This window comes from Microcebus murinus, chromosome 1 (genome assembly GCF_040939455.1).
Source record: "Microcebus murinus isolate Inina chromosome 1, M.murinus_Inina_mat1.0, whole genome shotgun sequence".
NCBI lineage: Eukaryota > Metazoa > Chordata > Mammalia > Primates > Cheirogaleidae > Microcebus > Microcebus murinus.
In genome coordinates this window covers 2,799,975-2,824,889 of record NC_134104.1, presented here as the reverse complement: position 1 = coordinate 2,824,889, position 24,915 = coordinate 2,799,975, and the positions used below count along the sequence as shown (strand labels likewise).

Sequence of the window (24,915 nt, the reverse complement as noted above, 5' to 3'; positions counted from 1 at the left end):
TCCGAGCTGACTGCTCTGCGCGCTGGGGGTGCGGTGCAGAACGGCAGTGGTGCCGCCTGCTCACCGTGCTTTCCTGTGCGGGCGAGCATCGCGCCTGCTTGTAGGGCAGGAATAAACGCGTGGCGCGTGTGAGTGCACACGCGTGTGTGGTGTGTGCATGTTCTTGCAGGAGATGCAAGGCCTCTGGGTCAGCTCTTTTTCCTCCTACCCCACCTCCCTGCAGGGCGATATGGTGAAGACCAGATGTTCACCCCAGGAGAGAAATCCCAAAATTATGAGACTGAACTCACAGGGTGCCTGAACATGGACCCGTCCTGCCCACTGTGGAAGGAGAGAGCAAGCGTGTGTGTGTGAACGCATGAGGCCTCTCCACTCAGGATGTGAGTAGGGCAGGGTCCCTAGTGTCCCTGCTCCGGAATGGGAAGAGGTGGGAGTCTGGTCTCTCCTGAGCGACACGCTCGACCCTACCTTCCCAGGCGTGTTTGTGGGTCCGTCATCCTTTTACCAAGTTTGCTCAGAGAGCCTGGATGGTGAGACTTGAAAATACTCCTGGAGAAATGTCTCCCAACAAAGTGGCTGACTGCATTGTGTGGCTCTGGCTGCCGCCGGATGCGGATGCTGGCCGTCTGCTTAGTTGCAGCTGTTTGGGAGCTAGCACAACGGGGCGGGAGCAGCACGCGTTATGGAGCCCAGTAGATGAGCAGAGTTGACACTGGCACCGCTGTTTCTAGACTGACGTGACTTTTGATGTAGAACTGTCTGCCGTAGGATCCGATTTAGGTTTGGCCACGTCCCGGGAGATGTACCTCGGTGACGTTGACGATGGAAGCTCACTCATCACTTGGACTCTGTTCGCCCAGCATGGCCGGGGAGGGGACTCAGCCACAGAAGGGAGTTCAGTGTCCTTTCCTGTTTTTGAACGGAAGTGTTAGAAGTAGCGCTCATTTCCATCTCTACCAGGCTCAGACTTTCAGAGATTCGCACCTCCTGTGGCTGATGGCTGGAAACCGCTTCTCAGGTTCCGTGTCGGCTCCTCATTTCTGGGCCCAGCGGCCCAGCCTCAGTTGCCTTCCCTGGAAGGTGGAGTTCACACCTCCCTCCAGCACGTGTAGGATCAAATAAAATAGACGCGGCCGATCCTCCTGACAGAGGTGCTGAGGGAACGTTCGTTTTTCTTCCGTGTGCCCTTCCTTTCTTTTCCTCCGGTAGATTGTCCCGCACGCCCTCTTCTGACCGTCCGGCGGCCCGCTACTGGCCCCGTGCTCGAGCCGGCACCGCCTCTGTGCAGGCGGAGGCGACGCAGACCCAGAGCCCGCGAAGTAACAAGAAAGGTTACAAGTGGCCGTGAGCGGAACAAGGAGACTCGGGATCCAGGCAGCAGAGCTGTTGCACATTATGTGTCCAGAAATGTGTCCGCTCATCGACTAGTTTCAGGTTAAGCCTACGCTTCATTCTTCTAGAAGCATTTTATGTCGTACCTACTGCACGTCAGAGACTGGGCTCGTTGCGATGCAGCGAGACAGGCTCCCTCAGCAACGGGCACTGTGCAGCCCGGGCGGAGGCTGCGTGTGCAGGCCCCGACGCTAGGGGCCGCGCAACCCACCGGAGACTCTGGGGAGGGTGACATGGGTGGTGCAGTGAGGTCCTGAGCTGGCCGTGCAGAGGGGCGGTGTGTGGGCAGAGCTGCCAGGCTGAGGAGGGCCTGGGTGGGAGGTGGGGTGGCCTCTGGGGACTGTTCACACAACTCCCGGGGCAGGGGAGGGCCAGTGGGGGTGCTGATGCCTGAGGGTAGGGGTTGGGCAGAGGCAACTTTAAGCAGGTGAGTCACATGATCAGACTTGCAGTTTAGAAAGCTTGGAGGGGCCGGTGACCTGTTATCTCAGGAGTTTGAGACCAGCCTGAGAAAGAGCGAGACCCCGTCTCTGCTAGAAATAGAAAGAAATTAATGGTGGCGCATGCCTGTAGTCCTAGCTACTTGGGAGGCTGAGTCAGGAGGATCACATGAGCCCAGGAGTGTGAGGTTGCTGTGAGCGAGGCTGACGCCATGGCCCTCTAGCCAGGGCAGCAGAGTGAGACTCTGTCTCAAAAAAAAAGAATGCTTGGAGGATGGAGGAAGGCAGACAGGAGGCTCACACAACCAGCAGGAGGCCATCGGGGCGACCGTGGTGCGGGATGCGGGGTGATGGTGACGTGCCGAACCCACTGCGCTAGGCAGGCCAGCAGGTGGCAGTGAGGCTGGAGGTCAGGGCTTTGGAGCAGAGCCAGTGTGGGTCACAGCGAGGCCATAGGAGATGTGCAATGACAAGTTCGCAGATGTGTAGGGTCCTGGGGAATAGAGGACAACTTTGATGATGATTCTGCAGTTCGTGAAGTTTCTCCACAGTTTCTGATTGCACATTCTCCATTTCCTGGGTGGCCACTACCCGGTGTTCCAGGCTTCTGTTGAAAGTGGTTTCCAGCCTTTGCTGCTGCGAGTGGCCGTTGTGTCGTGTCGATAGGGTCACCCCGGCACTGGCACTGGGACTGCTCAGTCATGGCCCTTCCCATTCAGGCTCTCCTGCCCACCCCCATGCTCCACCCTCAGCGGTCACGTGGCTGGCACTCCCGCCTCCTGGTCCCCTCCATGAGGTTTCAGGGGCTCCGTGTGGTTCCACTCGTGGCCCACTGGCTGCTGCTCCTCATCCCTTGCCGAGCCCTCCCGCCCTCCAGGACATCTGCTCGGCCTCCTGTCTCTGCCTGCGTGGCCTCCCCCAGCTAGGGCTTTACACACTGTGTTCATTTGCTAGGGCTGCTGTGACAGCAACACACACTGGGTAGATTAAACACGGAAATTTGTTCTCTCGTGGTCTGGAGGCCAGAGATCCGAGATCCAGGGGCCAGCAGGGCGGGGCTCCCTCTGGAGGCTGCAGAGGAGGCTTCTTCCTACCTCTTCAGCTTCTGGCGGCCCAGCCGTCCTCAGCCTCCCGTGGCTTGCAGACTCGGCTTCATGTGCTGTTCCCGCTGCGTGCCTCGGTTCTTCCTCTCCCGCCTCTTGCACGGCCCAGTCACGGGATCTGAGATCTGGGGTGGTCTCATCTCGAGATCCTGAACAGGATTCCATCTGTGAAGACCCCGTTGCTAAATAAGGTCCCTCACAGGTCCTGGGAGTTGGGACCTGGGCGCATCTTTTTGGAGTTCAGCCCTCTGCACAGACCCGCCATGCTCTGGTGATGCAGCTTGTGTTTCTAGCTTAGAGCCCCTTGTTGGGTTTTCCACGCGGGCGTCCGGGGAGCTTCTCAGACCTGCGTGTCCCTCCTCCCTCTCCCCTCGGAGGCCACGGAGGCCGCTCCTCCCTGTCTGCCTCGACGCGGAACCCGCGGCTCTGCTCTCCCACCCATCCCCGACCTCCACCCTGCCCCCGTCCATCCGCCGGCCCTGGGCTCCACCCTCACACCTGCTTTGCAGTGCCCACCGCCTCTGCCCCGACCAAGCCACAGCCGCCCAGCTGTCCTGGCCCCAAGTCACACGGCAGTGCTTCTCACATAGTCAGGGCGTGAGCCACCTCGCCCTTCTGCTCAGTCCTTCCCGTCCGCTCAGACCCCAGAGTCTCCACTGTGGCACGTAGACTCTGTGGTCCCCTCCCATGTCACCAGGTCACTTCCCTGCTCCGCCATACCTCCTTCACTGCTCTGCCCAGCCACACCTGTTCTGGGTGGCTCTGCCGGCACCATCAGGTCCTTCTTTGCAGGGCCTTTCCTGTCCCCCCCCCCTCGAAGCAAGATATTTGCCTTCGTACTTGTCACCAGGATTGTGCCTATGCCCCTCCTCGTGCACTCACTGACCTCCCCTCCCTGTGTACTCGCTGACCTGCCCTTCCCGTGTACTTGCTGACTTCCCCTCCCCTGTGTACTCGCTGACCCGTCCTCCCCGTGTACTCACTGATCTGCTCCTCCTTGTGCACTCACTGACCTGCCCTCCCCATGTACTCGCTGATCTGCCCCTCCCAGTGTACTCCCTGACCTCCCCTCCCTGTGCACTCGCCGACCCGCCCTCCCCGTGTACTCACTCTACCCCTTCCCATGCACCCCTCACCCCTTACTTCCCTGCGTACCTGCTGTGTGTGCGTGTGCCCCAGAGCCCTCACTCCGGCACTGCACGGGAGGGTTCCGGGCACATGAGAAGCATTTGCAGAAGGCTATACGGAAGGATCTTTTGCCCCATGGCTCCTTATGAAGTCATGCTGTGTGACTGCCCCACACATGCCGACTCCTCAGGCCCTGAGAGGCTCTGTTCCTGGTGACGGCCACAGAACCGGGAGGCCTGTGTCCCTCCTGCTGAGGTCGAGTCCCAGCTCAGCCTCTGGCTGGCTCCACAGCCTTGGCCACATGCCTCAGGTGCCCAGATGTAAAGGGGCACCCCAGGAGTGCCTCCCTCCAGGGTGGGGTGAGGGCAGATTGAGCCAGGATGTGTCAGGGGCTCGGGCAGTGGCTGGGCTGCTGCCTCACTCTGCTGTTAGTGGGCTGGACGCCTGTTCCTGTTAACTGTTCCATTTAGCACATGCTTCTGTTCCTTCCCCACCATGCTTGGCGTGGACTGGATTTGCCTCTGGTTAGCACAGTGTCCTACTGCAGTGGTCCCCAGCCTTTTTGGCATCAGGGACCAGTTTCATGGGAGACAGTTTTTCCACAGATGGGGAGTGGGGATGGTTTGGGGATGATTCAAGAGTATCACATTTATTGTGCAGTCAAACCTCTCTGCTAATGACGATCTGCATTTGCACCCGCTCCCCAGGGCTGGCAGCACCGGCAGCACCGCCTCAGCTCCACTCCGATCATCAGGCCTTAGATCCTCATAAGGAGACACAGCCCAGATCCCTCTAGCATGTGCAGGTTACAGTAGGGTTCTCGCTCCTATGAGGATCTAATGCCACCACTGATCTGGCAGGAGGCAGAGCTCATGCAGTGACGCTGGGGAGCAGCTGTAAATACACATGATGCTTCGCTCTCACCTGCCACTGACCGCCTGCCATGTGGCCCAGTTCCAACAGGGCATGGACCAGTACCCGTCCACGGTCCGGGGATTGGGTGCCACAGTCCTACTGTGTTGCTTCCCCTGGGGACCTCCGGTGCTCTTGCTTGTACTGGACAGGTGGCACAACCACCTTCGAGCTCCACATGACCTTCTCTGCGTAGCCTAGACTCTGAGTCTGTGTGACCTGCCCCCGATGTCACTGTCCTGTGCCGGCTGCGCTGGGGCCCGGCTGCCCTGCACCGACACTGCGTGCCGTTCTGCATCCACGTTTCAGGCGGCCCCTCGCTGCAGCCTGTGAGCGATAGTTCAGGGCTTTACGTTCAAGCTTTTATGTCATCAAGCAGATGAGCCACTGCTTACATGTCTGTATCACGTGCCTGTGTTTAGAAGAGTGCTCAGCGTGGCCCCCTTGTCTGGGTCTACGGCCTGGCCCGACCCTCTCTTCAGAACACCAGTCTTCCCGATCTCAGCATGTCGTTCAGGTCTCGGCTGAAATGACAGCATCCCAGAGAGGCCTGACCCGGCCACCCGCCTGGGCAAGGGACCCACGGCCCTGTCTCACTCGGCGATGTGCTCCTGGGCGTGCTGCTACCTGCTGCTTCCCCTGCGTGTGGTCCCCTGCTCGCCTGCCCTGCTCCAGGACACAGGGGCTCACCTGTCTTGCTGCTGCACCCCAGGACCCGGCGGTGTTTGGCAGAGGTGTTGGGTGGTGAACGCAGGTGGCTGAAAATGTAACAGCAAGTCAGGGCCCGGCACAGTGAAGTAAGTCATTGCTCAGTAGGTGAGATGCTGCCAGGCCAGACTTGGCTTAGAACATAGTGTTAAAGATGAGTTTTTTCTCTCCATGTAAAAGTGTGTATTTTTAAAAAGTTATATGGATGCTGTGGAGGAAGGGAGACCAGGCACGCTCTCCGCCTCTTGACTGACGCTCTTCTTCTTTTGTCCCCAGACTCCATGTGCCGCCACTCAGGATGATCTGACTTCTCGCACAGCCCTCGGGAACCATGATGGCCACACAGACGCTGAGCATAGACAGCTATCAGGACGGGCAGCAAGTGAGACCCGAACTTAGTTCTGCATTCTCCTTACAGCCGGCCGGCACTAACACGTGGACGTGCTTTGTGTGTTTATAATGCAGTTTCCATGAGGCTGCATGTTCAATTTTAAGTATGGTATGCACCTGCTCCATGTTGGTGTTCAGAAAGATAAACTGTAGAATTATTCATATCATTTCCTTACGTGATACCAAGATTGCCAGTAATTTTGAACCCCACCCCTCCAAACATGATAGTTGTTTTGGAATTTACCTTTTTGACATCAGTATTAATTTGTATTGTTGCTTTTAAAGACAAGCTGATTGGTTTTGATAATCACAGATTCCCACGTTGACCAGTCACCAATCTGAATGTCTTACTCGGTCACCTTTCTAATGGGCATTCGGTGGTTTCGTGTCCGCAGTTAGGAGCACGCGGGGCCATCCCAGTAATGCATGTGCGAGCCCCGCTTCTCGCGCTCTTGCCTGCACATGCCTGGATGGCGCTGTCCTCCCGCTGGAGATGGACTTTGTTTTCCTGGAAGCTGCAGTACTTGTGTTCTTGAGTATCTGCGTATTGTGCCCTGTGACCTGAAGGAATGGAGGAGGAGGAGGAGGAGGAGGCAGGAGGAGGCTCAGCTGAGGCATTTGGGCAAGAGCATTTCTCCGTGTGTCCCCCGAGCCCGCTAGACTCGGGAGCTCTGAAGCTCATCTCCGGTGAAGAGATTCGGCCCTGCCCTTTGCTTCCCTGCGCAGTGGTTTTCACTGCAGAGTCGGGCAGGGCAGGGCGGCTCACTGGCACCGCCCCGAGCGTCTGCGGAGGGTGTTGGGGCACCGAGGGGGCTTGCCTTCCTTGCCTCCCTGTCCCGGCTAATTTTTCTACTTTTCATAGAGACGGGGTCTCACTCTTGCTCAGGCTGGTCTCGAACTCCTGAGCTCAAAGGATCCTCCCACCTCAGCCTCCCAGAGTGCTGGGATCACAGGCGTGAGCCACCATGGCTGGCCTTTACTGGCACTTTTTAAGTGCTTTTTGCTTCTTACAGGAGCTGAGGGAGGAGCGTTCCATGATGAAGTTTTAGCCTGCTTTACCAGCCTGGAAGTCCTTTAGCATTTACAAGTGATTTGTTTTCTAACATGCTCATCTATAGCTGGGCGTGGTGGCGAGTGCTACCTGTGGTCCCAGCTACTCGGGAGGCTGAGGCAGGAGGATCGCTTGAGCCCAGGAGTCTGAGGTTGCAGTGAGTTAGGCATCACATGGCAGTCTAGCCCAAGTGACAGAGTGAGATTCTGTCTCCAAAGAGACAGGAGAAAACCAGTTTCCCAGGTGTTTTGTGCCATCCCAGGGCAGTAGGAGGACAGTTGTCTCCTCTCACTGGAGGGACAGAGCACAGCCTGTCCCCTCCTCGCAGGCTGGTTCCGCTGGGGGCAGAGGGATGGCCAGGCTGGGCCTGAAGAATCTGAGGTCAGGACAATATAATCTGCTGCTCATGGATAATTAATAGTTTACTGGAGCAAAATATTTTTGTAAACTGAATTCTTTGTTTAAGGACTTAAATGCTTTTTACCTAAGTGATAAACACATAGCTTGTTTAAAACAATTTAGATGGTAGTATCTTTAAGACTTTAAGGAAACACATCTGGCCTTTATGTTCTGAATTCAGTGACATTTCTTAACATTTTTATAGCTTATGTATTCCTGAGATTTGAGGTATATGTGGGAGAATTTCATCCCTGTCCAAATACGTAGCATGTTGGGTTTGAGTTGTTTTTATGATAAGAACTTGGACTATTTCTTTATACTTCATACTTCTCTTACTTGTATTCTAGTATTATTTTGTTGTTTTTGTTTTGTTTTGTTTTTTGGTTGAGATGGGGTCTCACTCTGTTGCCCAGGTTGGTCTTGAACTCTTGGCCTCAAGCTATCCTCCTGCCTTGGCCTCTCTGAGTGCTGGGATTACAGGCCTGAGCCACTGCGCCCGGCCCTGTAGGATTATTAAAAGTGAGGATACGTAGCAAGAATTCCCTTCAATAGTGTACAGTTACTTTGATTTTAAAAATCGTGAGTATTTAAGAGATATTGGTTGGTCATCTCAGTTCTTAAACAGTTTTGGAATTTAACCTTTATTTTTATCTATTTTTAAAGCATATTAAATCGAAGAGAGTTTTGTTGGCAATATTCCTTATGTGTTGCTGCCAGTCGTATAACTGTCTGGCAATTTGCCATTCTGATTGCATTCCTGTTGGAGAATACAATACTTAGCGGTTTATTTTGTGTTTGGTAACAAAAATTGTCCTCCTCCTTTACAGATGCAAGTAGTAACAGAGTTAAAGACAGAGCAAGATCCAAACTGCTCTGAACCTGATGCGGAAGGAGTGAGCCCGCCCCCTGCGGAGTCTCAGACCCCGATGGACGCAGACAAGCAGGCCATTTATAGGTAGCCCTCCAGGGCTGCGGGGCGGGCGGGGTTCTCGCAGGGGGAAAGAGAATGGAGACCCGCGTTAGGTGGACGCTGGAGCTACTGCCAGGCAGAGCAGAGATGACGTGGGTGAAAATCTCAGATTACGATGTTATTTCTAAAATCTATTAAAAAGTTTTGAAATATAAACTACATTTTATTTTTAATTTTTTTTTTTGACACAGAGTCTCGCTTTGTTGCCCAGGCTAGAGTGAGTGCTGTGGTGTCAGCCTAGCTCACAGCAACCTCAATCTCCTGGGCTCAAGCAATCCTGCTGCCTCAGCCTCCCGAGTAGCTGGGACTACAGGCATGCGCCACCATGCCCAGCTAATTTTTTTTCTATATATATATTAGTCGGCCAATTAATTTCTTTCTAATTATAGTAGAGATGGGGTCTCGCTCTTGCTCAGGCTGGTTTCGAACTCCTGACCTCGACCAATCCGCCCGCCTGGGCCTCCCAGAGTACTAGGATTACAGGTGTGAGCCACCACGCCCAGCCTAAACTACATTTTAGATGACTTTGTAAAGGAAATCTTTAGGCCCAGATGGTTTTACTGGGAAATTCTACTGAACATATGAAGAAGAAAAGAACAGCAAGTCCACACAATCTCTTCCCAGCTCATTTTGTGATCTGAGCATCACTCTGATAGTAAAAACAGACAGAGGTAACACAAAACAAGAAAAATACGGACCAATATTCCTCTCGAACTTAGATGTAAAAATGATGAATAAAATATTAACAAGTCGAACCTAGCACTATATGAAAAGAATAATGCACAGTGGCCATGTGGAGTCTGTCCCAGGAAGGCAAGACTGGTTTGGGTTGTGAAAGTTATTAGTGGTCAGGGAGACGAACACGGAAGCCATGAGACGGTACCACTGTGCATCTGTTAGAACCACTGAAGTGAAAAAAGTGATGGAACTAACACTGGCAGAGAGTGCTGAGCAACAGCCTCCCTTGCACTGCCCGTGGGACACCGACGGGCTGTGGGCGTGGAAGCGGTGTGTCCTCTCTAACAAACACGTGCATTCTATATGGCTGGGCCGTCCCCAGTGCTCCTGGGCATCTACCCTGGAGAAATGAGAAGTGAAATTCACACAAAATCCTATGTATGAGTTTTTCTTTAATGTGGTGAAATATATATAACAAAATTTACTATCTTAACCTATTTGGGTATGATTGGTATTGAGTTCATTCACATTGTTGTACAGCCATCTGTGTCCAGAGCTGCTGCTTCATCCCGAACTGAAACTCTGTCCCCACTCAACACTAACTCCCCATTTCCTCCTCCTCCTCCCAGCTCCTGGCAACCATCGTTCCACTTTCTGTCTGTGAATTGGATGATTCCAGGTATCTCGTATAAGTGGAATCATACAGTATTTGTCCTCTTGTGACAACCTTATGTCACCTAGCGTAATGTCATAAGGGTTCATCTACGTTGTAGCATGTGTCAGATTCTTCTTCCTTTTTAAGATTGAGTGATGTTTCATTGTGTGTATCTGCCACGTTGTTTAGCCATTCGTCAGTGGACACTGGGGTTGTTTCCACCTGTGACTACTGTCAGTATTGCTGCTGTGAACAGTGGTGTACAAGTATCTGTCACCTGCACATGCACACTGTTCATACTTGTCAGACACTGGAAACAACCCAAATGTTTCCCAACTGATGAATGGACAGACAAATGGTGTTATAGTAAGTCCTCACTAAGCATCCAGCCACTTGGAATCTGTGACTTGAAGCGAAACGACATGTAACGAAACCAGTTTGTTTTTTCTCATCAACATGGTGTTATTTGAGGACCTGCTGTAGGCAGCAGCTTCCAAGAACCTGTCAGGGTTAGTGAGGACTTCCGTGTGACCGTGCAATGACATGTTTCTCGGTAATAGAGAGGAAGGGACGTGGGTACCCGGAACAACTTGGACTCTAGCTGCATCATGCCGCGTGAGTGAGGCCATTCCCGAAAGGTTATATGTTGTGAGATTGCGTTTACATGGCATTCTTGAAAAGACAAAATGTAGTCATGGTGACCAGCCGGTGGTTGCAGGGTTGGGGCTCGGACTGTGGGGTGGGGGGGAGGTGGGGTTCCCTGTGTCCTGACCTCGGTAGAGCTCGCGCCAGCTGCACACGTGCTGAATTCATGTGCCTGCACTTCAAGGACAGTCAGCTTCACTGTTGGATAATTTGGAAGATAAATACCATGGTCAGATTTTTTAACAAATTGGTTTCATATACCTTAGAACTAATGCAATTAAAAATTTTTTATATTGATACCTGTGGAAATGGAAAGAAAAAAATAACAAAAATATTATTTATTTATGTATTTATTTATTTTATTTTATTTTTTATTTTTTTTGAGACAGAGTCTCGCTTTGTTGCCCGGGCTAGAGTAAGTGCTGTGGCGTCAGCCTAGCTCATAGCAATCTCAAACTCCTGGGCTCAAGCGATCCTCCTGCCTCAGCCTCCCGAGTAGCTGGGACTACAGGCGTGCACCACCATGCCCGGCTAATTTTTTCTATATATATTAGTTGGCCAATGAATTTCTTTCTATTTCTAGTAGAGAACGGGGTCTTGCTCTTGCTCAGGCTGGTTTGGAACTCCTGACCTCGAGCAATTCGCCCACCTCGGCCTCCCAGAGTGCTAGGATTACAGGCGTGAGCCACCGCGCCCAGCCCAAAAATATTTTTTAAATAAAATAATTCCACTTAGAATAGCTAAAAAAACTATAAAATAACTAGGAATAAACCTATAATAAGTATGCAAGAACTACATAGAGAATACTATGACAATTTTAATGAAGAATGTAAACAAAAACCTGATTCAGGGGAGAGCTTCCGCATGTCCCCATATGCAAGCACACTCTTTCCTGAATTATTTTATAAATTGAAGGCGATATAATCCACGCCAAATAGGACTGAAAAAGAAACTGATTCTGAAATTCATCTGGTAGAAGAAAATGTGCAACAATAGCTAAGAAACTTGAGAAAAGAACAATGGAAGTAAAGTTACCACAAAATTTAAAACAATCTGTTAGTCACGGTCATTTCACCAGCACATTAATGCAGGGCACATAGGGAGTGCCTCAGTGTACAGAACTGAGAGTTCAGAGCTGAGTATATGTATGGAAATATAATATATAATAAATGGGAGGTTTCAAATCAGTAGAAGACAAACTAATAAATATTGTAGGAACTATTGGCTATTTGGGGAAAAACCTGAGATTCTTACCTCACTTTGTTCATAAAAATAAATTCCAGTTAGATTAAAGATCCCAGTGTTTATAAGATTAAAATTGTATAAGAAATTAAAAAAATATTTATATAACTTTGAGTTGAGGATGCCTTCTTAAATAAGGCACAAATTGAAAAAAAACTGATAAATTCAAATAGTTCACAATAAACCATTTATGTGACAAAATGGGAGAAAATTTGTATGACATAAAGACAAAGTATTAATATCTTAAAAGTTTAAAGTGATCAATAAAAGAAAAACAGCCTATAAGTGACAAAGCAGGCAGGTTTCTGAAGAGGAAAGTAAATGGCCAAACACACAAAAAACATTCAGCAGTGGGATATACTTTTGGCTCATCAGATTGGCCAAAATAAGACAAGACCCATGAGAATCTCTGTCGTTGTGAGTGGAGCTGACTTCTGCAGAGCATTTTGGCTCTCAAACAACTCTTTTTAATTGATTATCCCATTTTTTTCTTTTCTTTTTTTCTTAACTGTAGTAAAAAACACATAACAAATTTACCACCTTAACCATTTTTAAGTGCACAGTTTGGTAGTATAAAGTATATTTACATTGCTGTGAAACAAATCAGAACTTTTTCATCTCGCAGATCTGAAACTCTGTGCCCACTAAACAACTGTCAGTCATCTTTTCCTCCTTCCTCGCCCAGCCCTGGTAACTGCCATCCTACTTTGTGTTTTTAGGAACCTGACTATTTTAGAGACTTATGTAAGTGGAATTATGCAATATTTGTCTTTTGTGACAAATTATTTCACTTAGCATAATGTCCTCAAGGCATCCCTGTTGTAGCATGTGACGGTAATAACTTGTATAATGTGTATGCGATTCCATTTCTAGATAGCGCTCCTGGATGGTCATTGCAATTGTATACCATGTCTCTCCTACAGTGTTTGTAAACAGTAATTATCTGCATACAGCCAGCAAATAGATGAATGGTCACACTGTTGGAATTTCATACTGTGTCCTGCATTGCTGCAGTTAAGATACGGATTTCTGTGTACGGACACAGTCTTGCAAGCAGCCCTGGCTATGGAATTTATGGGGCCCAGTGCAAAAAGAAAGCGTGGTGCTTTTTGTTCCAAATGCAGCCAGAGTTTTAAGGACAGTAATAGTAGAACATTCCACTGAGTAGAGGCCCTGGGCAGCTCCCAAATCTTATACCTATGAAGCCAGTCCTGTTTGTGTGACATACGAACATTTTGAAGAACAAATCAAGTTACAGAACTGTGTGAAGGTACAGCATCCTCAGGAAGAGGCCACCCATTAAAACATTATAGTGACCACTCTGGGGGAGAGGGGAGGGGGGTGGAGTGCAGTGTGGTACCCAAGAGGATTTCTGCTTGATCTGTATGGTCTGAATTTTTTTAAGAGGTATGTATTCATTTATTGTGTAATTAAAAATAAATACCAAAGGCCAGGTGCAGTGGCTCACGCCTGTAATCCCAGCAATTTGGGAGGCCGAGGCAGGCGGATAGCTTGAGGCTAGGAGTTCAAGACCAGCCTGAGCAAGATCGAGACCTCATCTCCACTAAAAATAGAAAAAACTAGCCAGGCATCATGACATGCACCTGTAGTCCCAGTTATTTGGGAGGCTGAGGCAGGAGCATCGCCTGAGCCCAGGAGTTTGAGGTTGCTGTTGAGCTAGGCTGACGCCACGGCACTCTAGCCCGGGCAACAGAGTGAGACTCTGACTCTAAATAAAATAAAATAAAATACCAGAGATACACCACTCATTATGATGACTGTAGTTAAAAAAACAGAAAATAGCAAGTGTTGAGGGTGTGGAGAGATTAGTGTCCTCATACACTGTTGGTGGGAATGGAAAATGGCGCAGCTACTTTGGGAAACAGTCCTGCAGTTCCTCAAAAAATTAAACGTAGAGTTACCTATGAGCTAGCTAGCTGTTCCACTGTATGCACATACCAAGAGAAATGAAAACATACGCCCACACAAAAACTTGTACACGAATGTTCATAGCAGCGTTAACCGTAATAACCACATGGCCATCACCTGACGGACAGACAGATAAAGTATGGTACATCCATGTGATGGGCTATTTGGCCATAAGAAGGAATGAAGTACTGGTACATGTTACAACATTAATAAGCCTCAAAAACAAGACACCAATCGCCATGGGCCACGTATTAAATGATTCCACTTATATGAAATGTCTAGAAGTGGCAAATGTATATAAAGAGCAAGTAGATTTGTGGTGGGCTGGGGCTTGGGGGAAATGGACCCACTGCTAATGGGTACAAGGTTTCTTTTGGAGATGATGGAAAAGTTCTAAAATTGACTGTGGCAACGGTTGCACAACTCTATAAATATACTGAAAACCATTGAATTTTACACTTTAAATGGATGAATTGTGTGGTATATGAATTATAGCCCAACAAAAGTGTTACATAAAATAACGCATGCATACATACCAAAGCATTCTCATGGCGATGCAAAGCACATGTTTATTCTTCTTCTTTTTTTCCTCCACCAGGCATCCACTATTCCCATTATTAGCTTTGTTGTTTGAAAAATGTGAACAATCTACCCAGGGCTCTGAAGGCACAACTTCTGCCAGTTTTGATGTGGACATTGAAAATTTTGTAAGGAAGCAAGAAAAAGAAGGGAAACCCTTCTTTTGTGAAGATCCAGAAACTGACAATTTAGTAAGTAGAGTTTTAAACTTATAATTAGAACTTTGGACTGCTTGTAGTTCTGCTAAAGGAGGGAACCATGTCATTATAGAATAAGTTATTTTGTAGTGCGTGTAACTTGGATGTCCCTACGTCTTCTAGCTATCTCTAGTTGCCCTTTAATAACCAAATAAATAATTTGAGCCTCCACCCTAACTGGTCTAGGGCAGGCGTCCTCATGGTCCTCGGGCCACATGTGGGTGTTTTTGCCCGTTTGTTTTTTTATTTCAAAATAAGGTATGTGCAGTGTGCATAGGAATTTGTTCATAGTTTTTTTTAAAACTATAGTCCAGCCCTCCAGTGGTCTGAGGGACAGTGAACTGGCCTCCTGTTTAAAAAGTTTGAGGACCCCTGGTCTAGGGGATTCAGTTCTCTCCTGTGTATTTGTAAAGGTTCCTTGGGGTTAATGTCTATTATTTAAAAAAAAAATACAAAAATAAAAATTCTTATGATATACTCAGTCCCTACTGCCTAATAGGTTTTTGTTGTTGTTTTTTTTTTTTTGAGACAGAGTCTCTCTATATTGCCCAGGCTAGAGAGCCGTGGCGTCAGCCTAGCTCACAGCAACCTCAGACTCCTGGGCTCAAGGAATCCTCCCACATCCACCTCTCAGAGTGCTAGGATTATAGGCGTGAGCCACTGTGCCCAACCACCTAACAGATTTTATTTTATTTTTTGAGACAGAGTATCACTCTGTTGCCCTGGCTAGAGTGCCGTGGCATCAGTCTAGCTTACTGCAACCTCAAACTCCTGGGCTCAAGTGATCCTCCTGCCTCAGCCTCCTGAATAGCTGGGACTACAAGCATGCGCCACCGCGCCTGGCTAATTTTTTCTATGTTTTTATAGAGACACGGTCTCGTTCTTGCTCAGACTGGTCTTAAACTCCTGGCCTCAAGTGATCTGCCCGCCTCGGCCTCCCTGTTGGGATTACAGGCATGAGCCACTGCGCCTGGCCACCTAATAGATTTTATAAGCAAGCTGTCTGACTTAGAGTCTGTCTCCACATTCCCCGAAATGAGAGTAACAGAGCCTGCCCTTTGGGGCGACGGTCAGAACGCGCTCTGCCCTGAGTCTGTCGGGCACCGTCTTTCCGTCGGCCCACTCCTGCCTTGGCTCAGTGAGTGGCGGGCGGTGTCCTCACTGCCCCTCGGGGTTGGCAGGGACCGAGGTTCTCCTCACTGGTGACTGGTCAGCACAGGGCCCAGCAGAGCCTGACGCTCGGTGACTCTTGCTGTTGATCAGTTGATGACTCGTTGCGCAGATACGTGTGCAGAAACGTGTGGATCGCCACCATGGCGTTGCTAGGGAAGGAGAGGCGCTTTGGGGCTGTTGCTTCGCAGGCATGTGCCACTTACGAAAGTGGTTTTGTTGTTGATGTTAGTTGGCTATTGCTGTGGGACGGATTACCCCATTAGCAACTTAATACAAAAATAAAAAACTTCTAGAAAAACCATAAGAGAAAATCTTTAAGATCTAGGGCTCCAAAAGTGAACATTATGAAAGTTCAGAGCCACCTAGGAGTGGGTGTGGACACGTCCTGTTTATGGACGCAGCGGCAGGAGTAGCCAGGGTAAGTGACTCGGCCGCTGCAGGAGTAGCCAGGGTAAGTGACTCGGCCGCTGCAGGAGTAGCCAGGGTAAGTGACTCGCCCGCTGCAGGAGTAGCCAGGGTAAGTGACTCGGCCGCTGCAGAGCCAGCTGGCGCTGGAGCTGGGCCCCAGCCGGTTGTCCACAGGCCCAGAGCCCGCGCTCCCGGCGCCGGGGCGTGCTGAGGTCGGCACCGGGCGCTGTTGTGTCCCGGGTGCAGCCGACACACAGCACTAGAACTTCAGTGTGTGCGGCTGCTGATGCGAGTCCATTCTGTCGCTGCCGGTAAAGGTGGTTCCACGTGGTGACTAAGAGCTGGCACGTGTGACAGTGGTCGCTTACCACGCTGCTGCCTCTGTCTTGTCTGAAGGTCTTTATTTTCTTTGTTCTAGATGGTAAAAGCAATCCAGGTTTTGCGCATTCATCTTCTTGAGCTGGAAAAGGTTAATGAACTCTGCAAAGATTTCTGCAGTCGATATATAGCTTGCCTGAAAACGAAAATGAACAGTGAGACGCTGCTGAGTGGAGAGCCGGGGAGCCCGTACTCGCCCGTGCAGTCCCAGGTGCGTACGTCTCGCCCCGGCAGACGCCGCACTCATTGCCGGAAGGGCCCTGTAGCGCCCTGACCGCGGCCTGGTTTGGGAATGAACCCTCTCGGGGTGCGCAGTGAGTCCTCAGTCTGCGTACTGGGCCCCCAGTCCCACGTTGGTGGAGGGTACGGTACCATTAATTTCTTTCTTTTAAAAATGTGTGTTTATTATTGTTAAAGATCGTGTAAATATTCGTAACAGTTAGCATCTTACCTGTCTGTGAGTGCGCAGTTCAGGGGTGTGAAGCACGGTCACAGCGTGGTGCAGCCAGCAGCGCCATCCCTCTGCAGAACTCTCTCGTCTTCCCAAACTGAAACTCAGCCCCGCTAAACACTAAGTCCCCATCCCCTCCTCCACCTCTGGCACCCGCCGTTCTCCCGTCTGTCCCTGCGGATGTGAGTACGCCAGGTCCCTCATACAAGTGAAATCGAACAGTGTCCTCTTGTGACCAGCTCGTTTCATTTAGCAAAATGCTATTAAGTGTCACCCATGCTGAGGCACTATTGCACTTTAGCCATTACGATGCTGCGTGGTGACTCTTCAGTGTTTTTTTTGTTCTGTTTTTTTTTTTGAGATAGAGTCTCACTTTTGTTGCCCTGGCTAGAGTGAGTGCCGTGGCGTCAGCCTAGCTCACAGCAACCTCAAACTCCTGGGCTCAAGCGATCCTCCTGCCTCAGCCTCCCGAGTAGCTAGGACTACAGGCATACACCACCATGCCTGGCTAATTTTTTGTATATATATTTTTAGTTGGTCAATTAATTTCTTTCTATTTTTAGTAGAGACGGGGTCTTGCTCAGGATGGTTTCGAACTCCCAACCTCGAGCAATCCACCCGCCTCGGCCTCCCAGAGTGCTAGGATTACAGGCGTGAGCCACCGCGCCCGGCCTTCAGTGCTGTTTTAATTTTTAATTTCCCTGATGGCTAATGATGTTGAATATTTTTTCATGTGCTTATATGCCATTCGTATAGTTTCTTTGGTAAAATGCTCATGTGTTTTCCCCATTTTCTAATTTTTTTAAAAAAACTTTTGATTTTTGGGATTTCGTTTGTTATTCTAGATACTAGTTTTTTACTCGATATGTGGTTTTCAAATATTTCCTCCAAGTCTGTAGCTAAGTATCTTTTTCATCCTCTTTTTTTTTTTTTTTTTTGAGACAGAGTCTTACTTTGTTGCCCAGGCTAGAGTGAGTGCCATGGCATCAGCCTAGCTCACAGCAACCTCAAACCCCTGGGCTCAAGCAATCCTCCTACCTCAGCCTCCCGAGTAGCTGGGACTATAGTCATGTGCCACCATGCCCGGCTAATTTTTTTTTTCTATATATTTTTAGTTGGCCAATTAATTTCTGTCTATTTTTAGTAGAGACGTGGTCTCGCTCTTGTTCATGCTGGTTTCGAACTCCTGACCTCGAGCAATCCGCCCGCCTTGGCCTCCCAAAGTGCTAGGATTACAGGTGTGAGCCACCGTGCCCGGCCTCATCCTCTTTTTTGAGACAGTCTTACTCTGTTACTGTGGGTAGAGTACAGTGGCATCATCATAGCTTACTGCAAACTCTAATTCCTGGGCTCGAGGGCTCTTCCTGCCCCAGTCTCCCAAGTAGCTGTAGCTAGGAATACAGGCTAATTTTTCTATTTTTAGTAGAGATGGATTCTTGATCTTAGGCTAATCTCAAACTCCTGGCCTCGAGTGATCTTCCCGCCTTGGCCTCCTAGATTACAGGCATGAGCCACCATGCCTGGCCCTCTTTTCATACTCTTAACAAGTCTTTTGGAGTAGAGACTTTTTTTATTTGAGACAGAGTCTCACTCTGACCCAGTTAGAGTGTCATGGGGTCCACCTGGCTCACAGCAACCTCAGACTTCTAGGCTCAAGCAGTCCTTTTGCTTTAGCCTCCCAAGTAGCTGGGACTATAGGCATGCACCACCATGCCCGGCTAAGTTTCTATTTTTAGTAGAGAAGGGGTCTCACCTCTTGCTCAGGCTGGTCTTGAACTCCTAACCTCTAGCGATCTTCTTGCCTCAGCCTCACAGAGTACTAGGATTACAGGCGTGAGCCACCTCGCCTGGCCTAGTGCAGGCACTTTTAACTTTGATAAAGTGCAATTTATTCTCCTTTTATGGGTCACACTTTTTGTGCCAAGTCTAAGAACTCTTTGCCTAGCACCGGGCCCCAAAGATTTTATGTTTTTTACTAAAAGTTTTATAGTTTTACATTTAAGTCCACGATCCATTTTCAGTTTACTTTTATATAAAACACGAGGTTTAGGCTGAGGCTCATTTTTTGCCCTGTGGGTCTCCATTTGCTCCAGCACCGTCTGTTGAACAGCGATCCTTCTTCCACTAAATTGTTTTTTGCACCTTTGTCAAAAATCAATTGGGCATATTTGTGGGGCCCTTTTCTGTGTTTCCTGTTTTGTTGCATTGATCTGTGTGTTTGTGCCATATAATCTTGATCACTATAGCTTATTTTCAAAATTGTTTTAACTGTTCTAGTTCCTTTGTTTATCCATATGAATTTTAGAATAATCTTGTCTAGATCTACAAAAAAATCTTACGGGGATTTTGATAGGAATTGCAGTAAACTTGTGCATCAATTTGGGGAGAATTGATGTCTTTATTTAGTATGTTGAGTTTTCCAATCCACAAACATGGTGTGTCTCTCCATTTATTGACATCTTCTTTGATTTCTTTCATCAGTGTTTTGTAGTTTTTGACACATAAGTCTTATACATGCGTTTAGAATTATACTGAAGTATTTCAGGTTTTTGAGTGATTCTAAATGGTGCTATATTTTTAATTTTTGTTTCCATGTATTCATGCAAATATATAGAGAAACAATTGATTTTTGTATGTTTATCTTATATGCTGTGGCCTTGCTGAACTCATTTATTAGTTCTAGGAGGATATTTTTGTAGATTCCCTAGGATTTTCTACCTATTCAGTCATGTCATCTGCAAATAGGGATAGTTCTGTTTTTTCTTCCTGGTTTGTTTGTATGCCTTTTCTTTTTCTTGCTGTGTTGCACTGGCCAGACCGTGCTCTGGTGCTCTCTTGACTAAGAGTGACAAGAGTAGGCATCTTGCTTTGTCACAATCTAGGGAGAACCTTTTAGCTTTTAACCATTCATGATGCTGGTTGTAGGTTTTTTCTAGATGTTCTTTATCAATTTGGGGAAGTTCCCCTCTATTCCTCTTTTTCTGAGAGTTTTTATTACATTGAATTTTAGCAAATGCTTTTCCTACATGGATTGATGTGATCATGTGGTTTTTCATCTTTATGCTGTTAATAGGAGATGACATGGATTTATTTATTTATTTATTTTAACATTGAACAAGCCATGCATTCCAGGAATAAACTCCACTTGGTCACGGCGCACAATTCTTTTTATATATATTCCTGAATTCAATTGACTAATATTTTGTTAGGCATTTTTATGTTTATGTTCATAAGAGTATTAATGTGTATTTTTCTTTTTCCTACTGTGTCTGGTTTTGGTATCAGGACAATATAGGCTTCATAACATGAATTGGGGAGTGTCCCCTGCTCTTCTGTTTTCTGGAAGAAATTATGTAGACTTGCTTTTAATTCTTCTTCAAACATTTGAAAGATGGAATTCCCCAGTAAAACTGGACCTGGAGAGTCCTTTTTTAGGAGTTTTAAAATTATGAATTCAATTTCTTTAGTGGTTACAGGACTGTTTGAATTATCTATTTCATATTGGATGAGTTATGGTGGTTGGTGTGTTTTGGGGCATTGGTCCGTTCCATCTCAGGGGATAAACTGAGGCGTGTACAGTTCTGTTAGCAGTGTCCAGCACTCCCTCTCAGCCTCTGCACGTCTGCAGGGTCTGTGGCCATCTCCCTGTTTTGTTCCTGCTATCAGTCATCTCTCTGTCTCTCTCTTTCTCTCTCTTTTTTTTTTTTTTTTTTTTTTTTTTGGTCAGTCTTTCTAGAGGCTTATGTTTTGAAATTTTCAAAGAACCAGCATTTTGTTTCATTGATTTTTCTGTTTTTTTTTTAATTTTATTTTCAATTACATTTATTTCTGCTCTGATCTTAATCATTTCCTATCTTCTGCCTTGGGTTCATTATGTTTTTCTTTTACTAGGATCTTAAGGTTACAGCTTAGATTATTGAGTCTGATGGCTTAACATTTATTATGCAGCAGATTTTAAGCACGCCTACCAAAGCTTATACACTCAAATCAATGGTAGCCCACAGAGGAATCGCCTTTGGTTGATATCCACCTTGCTATTTAACTACTCAAATAATTGGGGTGCGTGCTGTGCCAGGCCTTGTGCTAGACGCCCCTCTCCCCTGCCAGCTGCAAACCCAGCCATCATAGCAAACGGATAATGTAGCCCACATGGATGATTCCCGATGGGTAGAGTTGGCAAACATCTGCATAGAGCTTGCTGCAGGCAGGCCCAGTCCCGAGTACTCTACAGACAAGAACAGGGGTGCTCACACGTGGTCTGTGCTGTGATCAGGGTAACAGAAATCGGGTCTTCCTAGTCACACCTCCAGGGCTTTAAGGTGTGTGGAATATGGCAATGAGGTGAAAAATAATCTTTTGGAGCCACAGTGCAAACCCGCATTTCAGTACTGACAGCTGTATTTAATGCACAGTTCGTCTTGCACGTCTTGGTTTCCACATATGTGGTGCATGCTTTCTGAAAGCCTTGTCACCTGAGCACGCCGTTTGTCCCATGCGTCTCTTTCCTTTATGAACGATATCATCATCTCACTTATTTTGAAGTTTTAAACCTGGGTTTTCTGTTTTCGAGTAGTGCCTCAACATGTGTGTTCTGACTTGCAGCAGATTCAAAGTGCCATCACGGGCACCATCAGCCCCCAAGGCATCGTGGTGCCAGCGTCTGCGCTGCAGCAGGGAAACGTAGCCATGGCGACCGTGGCAGGTACGGTGACGGGCAGATGGACACTTTGTCCGTGAGCTTTTACAGAGAAAAGGTCCTGTATGTTAGAATGAGGGTTTTAAATCATATATAAATATGGGTTTTAACTGATGCTAGTCCGTGATGGAGTAGTGTTAGAAGCTGGTACTCTTTGCCCATTTCTTGTTAATTCTTAATAACAAATATTCTATGTAAATTGTGTTTCTTTGTGAAAAATATATTGGAAAGAAAAAAGGTTTCGTATGGGAGTTGAAAATATATAGCAGAAACCAGTTATCATTTTCAGATATCATAGTTTTTAATTGTGCTTCTAGCAGCACCCTGAAATCTTAAGTTTTATTACTGATGACAGTGAAATACAAACGCCGTCTTAGTTTTAGTCTCACTTGTGGAACAAAACCAGGGTCCCGGTGCAGGTGCATGGTCGCGAGCGCAGCCCCGTGAGAACGGGTGGGCGTGCGGGCGGGGGAGAAGTTACACGGAAGAGCTCGCAGGGAAGAGCTCGAAAGCTCAGTTAGAAAGCATGGATAGGCACTGTTCAGTGCCTTTGGCCAAATGTTTAGGAAAAGTAGAAAGCAGAGGCAGGGCAGAGGACGGAGCCCGCCCCGCCGGCTGGCCGCGCCTCGTGTGCTGTCAGGCTCGGCGCCCGTCCTCCCCGCCAGGGAGTTCTGAGGATTCACAGTGACAAGTCAACTGGCAGAGTGATGTTGGTCATCTGACATGGTTAAAACTCGTCAAACTAGAGATTTTAGTGCTGCTGTGAGTACGTCAGGAAGAAGGTTTTACAGCATTAAGACTTCAAAGCGGCTTATTTTCCCTCTCCCTTTCAAGGTGGCACAGTGTACCAGCCCGTCACGGTTGTCACTCCCCAGGGCCAAGTGGTGACACAGGCGCTGTCACCTGGGACGATCAGGATCCAGAACTCCCAGGTGCGTGTGGCGTGGTGGGAGGCGTGTGGGGGCCAGCGCTGCGTGGTGTGGGGCGCAGGCAGCGCGAGCGGCCCGTCCCTGGGCACGGGGAGCATTTGCTGGTGTGGTGATCGCCAGTTAATCCCGACGCCAGCATTTGGTTTCTTTGTGCTCTTCGTCTCCCGCGCTGTGGAGGGTGTGCGCAGTTGGGAAATTCTGAAGCAGTGGGGAAAAATAACCCATGATCCACCCCCGGAGCAGCCACTGTCCGCTGTCAGCGTTGGATTTCGCGCTTGTCCATCAGGAGATGGGAGGTCCTGTAGGCACACTCTTCCCAGGGTCCCCACGGGGGGCACAGCTCGGCCACCAGGCTGGGTTTCTGGGTTTCGCCTCCAGCGGGAGCGCGTCCTGCTGGGCCGGACCCACGCCCTGTGAAGCCGCCGGGGCCTCTCTGCCACCCCGCGCCCGCGAGGCCGGACCAGCGGGGAGGCCAGAGCTCTCCGACTCATCCATCTGTTCTTCGCGTTAGCTTTCGCCTCCCACCCGCACAGACGCCTCTGCCGCCGCAGCGCCTTTGAGCCCCAGCCTTGGCATGCTGGCGTTTTGTGGATGCAATAGCAAATAGCAGAGGGCCTGGCCGGGGCTTCAGAGTCACAGCGCAAACTCGCCGTGGGCGGTAGGGACTGCCCAGCACTCCCAGTGCCGCTGCCAGTGCCGGCCTGGGTTCCGGGACCCGCCTGCCTGTCCGTTTAAAAGGCCTGTGAAAATAAATCAGTGTCTGGTGTGTGGTTTTCTCGTCTCAAATATGCTCTTTCAGAGGAAACATTTTACAGTCAGATGCCTGACTTAGTAGAGGTCGATTTGTCCTGTTAAGAAGGAAGTTTTGCTGGGCGCGGTGGCTCACGCCTGTAATCCCGGCACTCTGGGAGGCCGATGTCAGGGGGTTACTTGAGCCCAGGAGTTTAAGGCCAGCCTGGGCAATATAGTGAGACCCTGTCTCTAAACAAAAATTTTTTTTTTAATTAGCCAGGTGTGGTGGCTTATGACTATAATCCCAGCTACTTGGGAGGCTGAGGTGGGAGAATAGATTGAGCCCAAGAGTTCAAGGCTGCAGTGAGCCTGGGCGACAGAGTGAGACAGTGGATCAAAAAACAAAAAAGAAGTTTTCCGATTAACTGAATTAAATTGCAAGCCTACGGGGTTTGAGTTTTTTCAGCTGAACACTTTCTCACCTGAGGTCGTGGTGTGACTCCCTCCAGCCCCCATAGCTGGACTCCAGTGAACGTAACGCCCTGGTCGCCGCCTGGGAGCCGCCTCTGCTTTGGTCTGTACGGGGCCAGCAGGTCACTGTCTGGCTTCTTTCCTGCGCGTTGCATCCCCCCATGTTTGTTTTTTTTTCTGTTTGTTTTTCGGGGGGGGGGTCTTGCTGTGTCACCCAGGCTGGAGTACAGTGGCCATTCATGGGTGTGATCATGGCACACTACACCTCCAACCCCGGGCTCAAGCGGTCCCCCCGCCTTCGCCCCCGCCCCCAGTAGCTGGGACCACAGGCACCACCGCCCCTGGCTGCCCCTCGGAGTTTATGTTTCTTGCCAGGAAGGCAAACCGAGCCGACGCGTGTCTGAATAGCGGAAGCAAGTGGATTCGGTCGAGGGTCTGGAGGGAGGTGTTCTTTGGATAAACCCACACATGATACCTGCAGTTCTACTTGTAGCTACTTGGGCTACTCTGGGCTCTTTTTTTTTTCTTTTTTAGCCAGAGTTTGGGTTCTTGCTGTGTTTCAGGTAAGTAAGGTGGGTAGCTCACCGATGAGGGTTTCTGCGTTTTGTGTCAGAAACTATCAGAGTTGGTCTTGTCAAAAAATTGGTGACGGTCTTTGTTCCTCCCACGTTGCTGTTTGACGGCCAGCGTTATTCACGGGTGAATCTCGTCGGTAGTCGCAGCGGAGGTCACAGAACGGCGGCTGTGTGGGTGGCAGTCGTAATAACCCGGAAACCCTCTTCCCACGGCAGTGCCCGTTCTGTCTCCCGGGTCCCCTGCTGGCAGCGTGTCTGGCTCTTGCAGTAGCCCTGCTTCTGGGTGACTCGAGTGCAGCGGAGCTGCCTGCCAGGAGGGACCCTGCTGCCACTCTGGCCTGCGCACTGCCGGGCTGTCGGTGGGCGGATCTCCCAGGCTGTCCCGCTGAAAGTCTTCAGTGATACTTCTAGTGCAAACCCAGTAAAAACCGTTTTTGAGAACATGAGAAATAACAAGGGGGTGAGGTTTCGTTGGTTCCCTCTCCCCCACCCACCCTTCCCAGGCAGAGTCTTTGTATAGCTATTACTCATGCATTTTAGTTTTTTGGCTGTTTCCTCTTTATGGTTACTTTTTATTTTTTGAGACAGAGCCTCACTGTTGCCCAGGCTAGAGTGCTTGTGGTGTCAGCCTAGCTCACAGCAACCTCAAACTCCTGGGCTCAAGCGATCCTCCTGCCTCAGCCT

At 49.0% G+C, this 24,915-nt stretch overlaps 1 protein-coding gene across 4 annotated transcripts in view; it reads left to right on the top strand.

Moving 5' to 3' along the window:
* The window catches only part of PKNOX1 (PBX/knotted 1 homeobox 1), a 59,527-nt gene that overhangs the window by 20,532 nt on the left and 14,080 nt on the right, over positions 1–24,915 (top strand). The window contains exons 2-8 of one of the 4 annotated variants that reach the window (XM_075999894.1): positions 1,210–1,434; positions 5,960–6,065; positions 8,351–8,478; positions 14,241–14,412; positions 16,418–16,588; positions 21,431–21,530; positions 22,359–22,456. In XM_075999894.1, coding sequence (XP_075856009.1) covers positions 6,015–6,065; positions 8,351–8,478; positions 14,241–14,412; positions 16,418–16,588; positions 21,431–21,530; positions 22,359–22,456 — 720 coding nt within the window. In that variant the 5' untranslated portion in view covers positions 1,210–1,434; positions 5,960–6,014. Of the gene's footprint in view, positions 1–1,209; positions 1,435–5,959; positions 6,183–8,350; positions 8,479–14,240; positions 14,413–16,417; positions 16,589–21,430; positions 21,531–22,358; positions 22,457–24,915 lie in introns of those variants that run through there. The other 3 variants (XM_012779120.3, XM_012779117.2, XM_012779121.2) reach the window with 3 other exon arrangements.